This window comes from Chiloscyllium plagiosum, unplaced genomic scaffold (assembly GCF_037043375.1).
Source record: "Chiloscyllium plagiosum isolate Xiang-an unplaced genomic scaffold, Cpla_swu_hap1 HiC_scaffold_14, whole genome shotgun sequence".
NCBI lineage: Eukaryota > Metazoa > Chordata > Chondrichthyes > Orectolobiformes > Hemiscylliidae > Chiloscyllium > Chiloscyllium plagiosum.
In genome coordinates, this window is record NW_028270152.1 from 79,787,700 (window position 1) to 79,797,907 (window position 10,208).

At 43.9% G+C, this 10,208-nt stretch overlaps 1 protein-coding gene across 1 annotated transcript; it reads right to left on the reverse strand.

Moving 5' to 3' along the window:
- Positions 1-7,805: 7,805 nt before the first annotated feature.
- LOC148147995 (general transcription factor II-I repeat domain-containing protein 2A-like) lies at positions 7,806-9,558 on the reverse strand. The gene is made up of 2 exons (XM_087993998.1): positions 9,201-9,558; positions 7,806-8,632 (listed from the first exon to the last, which is right to left on the reverse strand). The coding sequence occupies exons 1-2, from the start codon at positions 9,556-9,558 to the stop codon at positions 7,806-7,808; spliced, it is 1,185 nt and encodes a 394-aa protein (XP_087850124.1).
- Between the last annotated feature and the right edge of the window lie 650 nt (positions 9,559-10,208).

Genomic DNA, 10,208 nt, shown 5'->3' on the forward strand with positions numbered 1-10,208 from the left:
TGGGAGGTCATGTTGTGGCAGTACAGAACACTGGTTAGGCCACTGTTGGAATATTGCGTGCAATACTGGCCTCCTTCCTATCGGAAAGATGTTGTGAAACGTAAAAGGGTTCAGAAAAGATTTACAAGGATGTTGCCAGGGTTGGAGGATCTGAGCTACTGGGAGGGGCTGAACAGGCTGGGGCTGTTTTCCCTGGAGCGTCGGAGGCTGAGGGGTGATTATAGAGGTTTACAAAATTATGAGGTCCATGGATCGGGTAAATAGGCAAAGTCTTTTCCCTGGGGTCAGGGAGACCAGAACTAGAGGGCATAGGTGAGAGGGGAAAGATATAAAAGAGACCTGAGGGGCAACTTTTTCACGCAAAGTGTGGCACATGTATGGAATGATCTGCCAGAGGATGTGGTGGAGGCTGGTACAATTGCAACATTTAAGAGGCATTTGGATGGGTATATGAATAGGAAGGGTTTGGAGGGATATGGGCCGGGTACTGGCAGGTGGGACTAGATTGGGTTGGGATATCTGGTCGGCATGGACGGGTTGGACCGAAGGGTCTGTTTCCATGCTGTACACCTCTATGACTCTATACAAAAAGCAATAAGTGCTTTTGATGTTTTTCAGTTCGTTTTACTTGTTTACTGAGAAAAACCCAGTCTGTTGTACAATTAGTAGTAGGTAGTAAGGATAACTACAGACCAGTGAGCCTGACGTCAGCGGTGAGAAAGTTGCTGGAGAAGGTACTAAGGGATAGGATCTATTTATATTTGGAAGAGACTGGGCTTATCAATGATGGGCCACATGGTTTTGTGTGGGGGAGATCGTGCCTTACCAACTTAATAGAGTTCTTCAAAGTTTGGGAGAAGATTTGTAGCTCGAGTGCTCGTTGTTGTGGTTCTGTTCGCCAAGCTGGGAATTTGTGTTGCAGACGTTTCGTCCCCTGTCTCGGTGACATCCTCAGTGCTTGGGAGCCTCCTGTGAAGTGCTTCTGTGATGTTTCCTCCGGCATTTATAGTGATTTGTATCTGCCGCTTCCGGTTGTCAGTTCCAGCTGTCTGCTGCAGCGGCCGGTATATTGGGTCCAGGTCGATGTGCTTATTGATTGAATCTGTGGATGAGTGCCATGCGTCTAGGAATTCCCTGGCTGTTCTCTGTTTGGCTTGTCCTATAATAGTAGTGTTGTCCCAGCATTAATAACATTAATAGAGTTCTTTAAGCAAGTGACCAAGTTGATAGATGAAGGAAGGGCTGTAGATTTCATATGCATTTGATAAGGATCCCCATGATGATAAACTAATGGAGAAAGTGAAGTCACATGGTGTGCAGGGTGTTTTAGCTATGTGGGTAAAGAACTGGTTGAGCAACAGGAGACAGTAGTCATTGAAGGAAGTTTATGGAAATGGAGAAAGGTGACCAGTGATGTTCCACAGGGATCAGTACTAGGGCCACTGTTGTTTGTGATATACATAAATGATCTGGAAGAGGGCATTGTTGGTCTGATCAGTAAGTTTGCAGATGACACTAAGATTGGTGGAGTAGCAGAAAGCATGGGGGACTATCAAAGAATACAGGAGAATATAGATAGACTGGAGAGTTGGGCGGAGAATTGCTAGATGTGAAGTGATGCATTTTGGAAGGTCTAATTCTCGAGCAAACTATACTGTAAATGGAAGAACCTTGGGAAAAGTTGATGAGCAGAGTTCAAGTCCATTGTACCCTGAAGGTGGCTGCATAGGTGGATAAAGTGGTCAAGAAGGCTTATGGTATGCTTGCCTTCATTGGACGGGGTATTGAGTATAAGAGCTGACAGGTCATGTTAAAATTGTACAAGACTTTGGTTGAATACTGTGTACAGTTCTGGTCGCCACATTACCAAAAGGATGTAGACGCTTTGGAGAGGGTGCAGAGAAGGTTTACGAGGATGTTGTCTGGTATGGAAGGTGCTAGCTGTGAAGAGAGGCTGAGTAGGTTAGGATTGTTTCAATTAGAAAAAAGGCGATTGAGGGGGAATCTGATTGAAGTCTACAAAATCATGAAAGATATAGAAAGTGTAGATAGAGATCAGCAGTGTGAGGGACTCAGTAATGAGAGGTCACGTTTTCAAGGTGAGAGGAGAAAGGTTTAAAGGGGATAGTACTTTGCACAGAGGGTGGTAGATGATTGGAACGCATTGCCAGCAGAGGTAGTAGAGGCAGACACAGTAGGTTCATTTAAGATGTGTCTGGACAGATGCATGAGTAGGTGGGGAGTAGAGAGATACAGATCCTTAGGAATTGGGCGATAGGTTTCGACAGTGGATTTGGATCGGCACAGGTTTGGAGGACCAAAGGGCCTGGTCCTGGGCTGTAAATGTCCTTTGTTCTTTGTTCAAATGGACTGGAGCTGTTCAAGAAGGAAGCTCACCGCCACCATCTCAAGTACAGCTACGGATGAATTTCTTAAAAAATGTATAACACGAGATCTAAAATAGCAAATCATTTAGCTGGCTCTTCAACATAGAATGAATAGAAAGGAGCTGATCCCCTAGTCAAAGGCTCAAGAGCAAGAGGGCACACTTATAAAATGAAAGGAGGAGGTTCAGAGATGATTTGTGGGAACTTTATTTTACCTACAGGATGGTGGGGGTCTGAAATGCACAGTCTTGGAGGGTAATTGAGGTGGGTAACCTCACAAAATTTAAGAAGTACTTGGATGAGCGCTTGAAATGTCATAGCATTCAAGACTATGGGCCTAGCGTAGGCAAGTTGTACTATGTAGGCAGTATTTTTGGCATTACAGACTTAAAGGGCAAAAGGGCTTCTTCTGTACTGTAAGATTTTATATTCAACTGTAGAAAGCCATTATCTTCTGCAGCTTTAATGCTGAATTGGTTTATCATTTTTTTTGTAGATAGAAATAACCCATGATAACTGTGTTGTCCAGGCTACGTGCCTCTCTCATCTTCTGATTAGTACTATATCCACGCTACCACTGCTATTTCATAGCCTGTAAATAACTCCAACTAATTACTGCTGCTCCTTGCTGTTTCTTAGCTCCGTCCAGATACCACATAATATTCTTCTGATCTGAGATCCTCCCTTGCTCATGTATTGATCCCAGATTATTATCAGAGCAAATCCTTCTCCTTTCATGTCTTTTCTAAAAATGTTGAATATCCTTGAACATTCCGTTCCCAATCCCATCCACCATACTGTCGTATTTCTGTTATGGCAATTAGATCATGCCCATGTAATATAATTTGTCCCTTTAGATTGTCTACTCTATTGAAAATGCGATGTGTATTCAGCAAGATTGCTGTTAACTGTCTTGTTGACTTAAGTATGTTTCAAAGGCAAAATAATGCTTGGCTTTGTTTCTCATGTCTTCCAGCCTCAGGCCATCTTTTTGACTTTGTGTTATTAACTTCCTTCAACTTGGATTGCCCCGAGGTTTCCAGTTCCCTGACAAGCTAGTTTAAACCTATGCCAGCAGCTTCCTGCAAGGAGGTCAGTTTTAGCCCCACTCAGATGTAATCTGTTCAGCTTGTACAGATCCCACCTTACTTGGAACTGATCCCAATTTCTTAGAAATCTGATGCCCTCCCTCATGCAGCAATTCTCCACCCTGATAATCAATTCTCCCTTTCTTATATGCACCAATGCATTGCAGTGGGACTAATCCTGAGATTTGTTTTATTCATTCATGAGATTTGACCTTGCTGGCAAAGCTAATGTTTATTGCCCATGCCTAACTATTTTTGAACTGAGTGGCTTTCTGGCCTATTTCCGAGGACAGTTAGAGCCAACCATGTGTGGATCTGTTGTCACATGTAGGCCAGACCAGGTAAACGTAGCAGATTTCATTCCCTGTAGGGCATATGTGAAGCATATAGATTGTTATGACAACTGGTAATAGTTGGAAATGTGTTGCTGGAAAAGCGCAGCAGGTCAGGCAGCATCTAGGGAACAGGAGAATCGACGTTTCGGGCATTAGCCCTTCTTCAGGAATGAGGGAAGTTGGTCCAGCAGGCTAAGATAAAAGATAGGGAGGAGGGACTTGGGGGAGGGGCGTCGGAAATGTGATAGGTGGAAAGAGGTCAAGGTGAGGGTGATAGGTCAGACTGGGGTGGGGGCGGAGTTCATCCCTCGGATTTCACCAGTTTCCTCATTTCCCCTCCCCCCAGCCTGTCTCAGTCAAATCCATCAAATTCAGCACCGCCTTCCTAACCTGCAATCTTCTTCCCGACCTCTCCGCCCCCACCCCAGTCTGACCTATCACCCTCACCTTGACCTCTTTCCACCTATCACATTTCCGACGCCCCTCCCCCAAGTCCCTCCTCCCTATCTTTTATCTTAGCCTGCTGGACCAACTTCCCTCATTCCTGAAGGAGGGCTAATGCCCGAAACGTCGATTCTCCTGTTCCCTAGATGCTGCCTGACCTGCTGCGCTTTTCCAGCAACACATTTCCATCTCTGATCTCCAGCATCTGCAGACCTCACTTTCTCCCCAACTGGTAATAGTTACCTGGTACTTAATTCCAGATTTTATTGAATTCAGATGTCACGAACTGTCACGATGAGATTTGAACCAACTACTCCAGAACATTATCCTGGGATTCTGGATTACTAGTCTGGTGACATTACACCTCCCCACACTGCTCTTGAGGTTGTAATTTTTAATTTCCTTTTACAACTTTTGAAAATATTCCTTGAGGACCTCATCCGTCTTCCAATCGATGTTGTCAGTACCAATGTGGAACACTATTTCTTGTCTGATACACCTCCCTCAGAAGCCCCCTGCAGCCAATCAGTGACATCCTTGACCTTGGCTCCATGAAGGTAACACACCATTCTGGAGTCATATTTACTGCCACAGAAAAGGGCCTCTAATCCATTGACTATAGAATCCTCTATGGCAGGGGTGGGCAATTAATTCTTCCAAGGGGCCACATGAGAAACCTGAGTTGTGTTCAAGTTGAACATAATTCTGCTTAGTATTAATTTTCACCCATTGTAAAAAGTACTACATTATATAGTTTTGCACTCTAGCTTACAATCAAGATATGAAATTGTGGAGTAGGTCAAATATAGAAGAAATAAACAGTAAAAACAATAATTTCAGTATTTCATTTTATTTTTAACATGTTAATCTCACAAACCAATAATGAAAAGTTGTTTCATTATTGTTCAGTATTACAAACCACAAACAACTCTACTTTCCAAACATCGACTGGGACTGCCATAGTGTTAAAGGTTTAGATGGAGAGGAATTTCTTAAGTGTGTACAAGACAATTTTCTGATTCAGTATGTGGATGTACCTAGTAGAGAAGGTGTAAAACTTGACCCACTCTTGGGAAATAAGGCAGGGTAGGTGACTGAGGTGTCAGTGGGGGAGCACTTTGGGGCCAGTGAACATAATTCTATTTGTTTTAAAATAGTGATGGAAAAAGATAGACCAGATCTAAAAGTTAAAGTTCTAAATTGGAGAAAGGCCAATTTTGACGGTTTTAGGCAAGAACTTTCAAAAGCTGATTGGAGGCAAATGTTCGCAGGTAAAGGGACAGCTGGAAAATGGGAAGCCTTCAGAAATGAGATAACAAGAATCCAGAGACAGTATATTCCTGTCAGGGTGAAAAAAAAGGCTGGTAGGTATAGGGAATGCTGGATGACTAAAGAAATTGAGGGTTTGGTTAAGAAAAAGAAGGAAGCATATGTGAGGTATAGACAGGCTAGATCGAGTGAATCCTTAGAGTATAAAGAAAGTAGGAGTATACTTAAGAGGGAAATCAGGAGGGCAAAATGGGGACATAAGATAGCGTTGGCAAATAGAATTAAGGAGAATACAAAGGGTTTTTAACAAATATATTAAGGACAAAAGGGTAACTAGAGAGAAAATAGGACCCCTCAAAGATCAGCAAGGAGGCCTTTGTGTGGAGCCACAGAAAATGGGGGAGATACTAAATGAATATTTTGCATCAGTATTTACTGTGGAAAAGGATATGGAAGATATAGACTGTAGGGAAATAGATGGTGACATCTTACAAAATGTCCAGATTACAGAGGAGGAAGTGCTGGATGTCTTGAAATGGTTAAAGGTGGATAAATCCCCAGTACCTGATCAGAGAACTCTGTGGGAAGCTAGAGAAGCTGGGCCTCTTGCTGAGATATTTGTATCATCGATAGTCACAGGTGAGGTGCCGGAAGACTGGAGGTTGGCAAACGTGGTGCCACTGTTTAAGAAGGGCAGTAAAGACGAGCCAGGGAACTATAGACCGGTGGCCTGACCTCAGTGGTGGGCAAGTTGTTGGAGGGAATCCTGAGGGACAGGATGTACATGTATGTGGAAAGGCAAGGACTGCTTCAGAATAGGAAATGTGTTGCTGGAGAAGCGCAGCAGGTCAGGCAGCATCTAGCATCTCCTGTTCCCTAGATGCTGCCTGACCTGCTGCGCTTCTCCAGCAACACATTTCCATCTCTGATCTCCAGCATCTGCAGACCTCATTTTCTCTGCTTCAGAATAGTCAACATGGATTTGTGCGTGGTTAATCATGTCTCACAAACTTGATTGAGGCTTTTGAAGAAGTAACAAAGAAGATTGATGAGGGCAGAGCAGTGGATGTCATCTATATGGACTTCAGTAAGGCGTTCAACAAGGTTCCCCATGGGAGACAGATTAGCAAGGTTAGATCTCATGGAATACAGAGAGAACTAGCCATTTGGATATAGAACTGGCTCAAAGGTCGAAGACAGAGGGTGGTGGTGGAGGGTTGTTTTTCAGACTGGAGGCCTGTGACCAGTGGAGTGCAAGGATCGGTGCTGGGTCCTCTACTTTTTGTCATTTACATAAATGATTTGGATGCGAGCATAAGAGGTACAGTTAGTAAGTTTACAGATGACACTAAAATTGGAGATGTAGTGGACAGCGAAGAGGGTTACCTCAGATTACAACAGGATCTAGACCAGATGGGCCAATGGGCTGCGAAGTGGCAGATGGAGTTTAATTCAGATAAATGCGTTTGGGAAAGCAAATCTTAGCAGGACTTATACACTTAATGATAAGATCCTAGGGAGTGTTGCTGAACAAAAAGACCTTGGAATGCAGGTTCTTAGCTCCTTGAAAGTGGAGTCGCAGGTAGATAGGATAGTGAAGAAGGCATTTGGTATGCTTTCCTTTATTGGTCAGAGTATTGAGTACAGGAGTTGGGAGGTCATGTTGCGGCTGTACAGGACATTGGTTAGGCCACTATTGGAATGTTGCGTGCAATTCTGGTCTCCTTCCTATCGGAAAGATGTTGTAAAACTTGAAAGGATTCTGAAAAGATTTACAAGGATGTTGCCAGGGTTGGAGGATCTGAGCTACAGGGAGATGCTCAACAGGCTGGGGCTGTTTTCCCTGGAGCGTCGGAGGCTGAGGGGTGATTATAGAGGTTTACAAGACTATGAGGGGCATAGATAGGATAAATAGACAAAGTCTTTTCCCAGGGAGTCCAGAACGAGAGGGCATAGGTTTAGAGTGAGAGGGGAAAGATATAAAAGAGACCTAAGCGGCAACGTTTTCACGCAGAGGTTGGTACATGCATGGAATGAGCTGCCAGAGGATGTGGTGGAGGCTGGTACAATTGCAACATTTAGGAGGCATTTGGATGGGTATATGAATAGGAAGGGTTTGGAGGGATATGGGCCGGGTACTGGCAGGTGGGACTAGATTGGGTTGGGATATCTGGTCGGCATGGACGGGTTGGACTGAAGGGTCTGTATCCATGCTGTACATCTCTCTGACTCTATACAAAAAACAATAAGTGCTTTTGATGTTTTTCAGTTCATTTTACTTGTTAAATGAGAAAAACCCAGTCTGTTTTGGGCTTGAACAAGTCTGAGGTGGATATGCGAAGGACAGCTGACAGGTGATCATCAATCATAGAGGATCTGTTTTTGGATTTGTCGAAGTTCATCACTGAGAATGTCTGTTCGCATATATAGGTAGATCCAAAGAGGACTAGAATATTCTGAGCATGCCTCCTCATGTGTGGAAAGTTCTCCTCTTTGAGGGAAGAGTAAAAATCAAGCAGTGAGACTGACCTGAAGTACTCTGCCAGAAGTGTGTCAGACTGCAGATCAAGCAGTTCAAGCTGAACATCACTAGGTGCATTCTCCACATTGCATGTAAATGGGGAAAAAATCACATGCATTTCATTCTCAACCATTTTAAAGTCTTGAAATGGCCTTGAAAATTCACCATGCAGTGCTTCTAACATAGATAAGCACCTCTGGAGGTGATCAGCTGAAGGTGCAGCTACCTTCAGTGTTGGCAAGTGGGTGAGAATGTTGTCCTCCATTTGGCTTGAGAGAAGCTGCAACTTTCTCATAAAAGCCTTCACCAAATTGTACATTTCATGCACAAAAAGGTCCTTGCACTGCAATTTCACATTTATTTCATTCATAAGTGCAGTCACATCAACAGCAAAAGCAAGGTCTGCAATCAAGCCTGCACCTGAAAGCCGTGGAATGCCATTCCCTTTCTTCACACACAAATCTTGAATCTCTTCTCTCTGGTCCCATACACTTTTCAGTATTTTGCCCAGGCTGAGCCACCTGACAGCTGTGTGGTAGCCTATGTCACAATGTTCAGTCTCATTTTCCTCAAAGTGCAACAAACTGCCTGTGATAAGACCATAAGACCATAAGACATAGAAGTGGAAGTAAGGCCATTCGGCCCATCGAGTCCACTCCGCCATTCAATCATGGCTGATGGGCATTTCAACTCCACTTACCCGCATTCTCCCCGTAGCCCTTAATTCCTTGTGACATCAAGAATTTATCAATTTCTGCCTTGAAGACATTTAGCGTCCCAGCCTCCACTGCACTCTGCGGCGATGAATTCCACAGGCTCACCACTCTCTGGCTGAAGAAATGTCTCTGCATTTCTGTTCTGAATTTACCCCCTCTAATTCAAAGCCCTGATGAAGTTAACTATTTTACTTACAACATCAACCATACGGTTAATTTTTAACACTGACTTACACAGCACTTTTGATGTATAATACGATGCAAAAATACCAATTGCTGTTCAAGGACAATTTCTGTCACTTTATCCTGCATTCTCTTTAAGAGTCCAACATTTTTTCCCATTAGATTTGGACAACCATCCGTTGTCACACCCGACAGCTTGTCCCATTTTAGTCCCAATGTGTCCAAACATGCATTTACCTCTGTGAACAAATCATTACCAGTTGTTCCCTTCATTGACTGCATGGCTGCCAGTTCCTCCGTGATTTTAAAATCTGTAGTTATCTCATGTATGAAGGTGAGTATTTGGGCTCTGTCACCTCCGTCGCAACTCTCATCCAAAGCTAAGGGAAAAAAAGTCTGCAGCTGAAGCTCCAGATTTCTCGCGATGTCCCCAATCCTTCTCATTACAGTGCGTCGGGAGAGGGGCACATTCTCAAACGCCTCCTTTTTCTCCGGGCATATTAGTTCTGCAGAGTCCAACAAGCACTCCTTAATAAACTCTCCACCAGAAAATGGTTTACTGTTTCTGCCGATTTTGTGGGCTATGACATAACTTGTCTTGCCGTGAGCTGACATTTTGAGGGCTAGCCAACAAGCATCACTTTTAGCTGTTCATGCACGCACGCACATACAAGCGCATGTGTGTCCATATGTAAATAAAAAAAACATCCTTTTCAAAACAAAAGCAACACAGTTGTATTGCGTGCATGACGCAAATACTTTTTCATTTATGTTCTAATTTAAGATTGACCTCATGCGGACCGGACAGGAACGACCAAAGGGCCGGATATGGCCCACGGGCCGTAAAATGCCCAGGTCTGCTCAAACCACCTCCCAGGTCATCTCCTCTGCCCTGAAGCTCTTCAGCCACGTCCTCAAACCACCCCCAGGTCTGCTCTATGGCTATCTTCCATCCTTTGTTATCCTCCCTATACAGCTGAGTCATCTGTGGTGCCATGGGCTTAACCCTGGCTATGTTCCCCTTTCATCCATTTCCAAAATGGAATGCCAATTGGGAAGCACAGTAGGCTCAGAAATATCTTGCACTACCTGCCTGGTTTTTGGAGTTTGCTCAGTAGTCATTCATTCCCTGTCCACCTGTGTACTCCTAATTTGTGGTGTGACCACATCTCTATACATGCAACCCGTGATTAATCCATATAGTCCTCTCCCTCATGACTCAACAATTATTTCAGCTACTGCTCATATTCCAAGGCCTGGAGTTC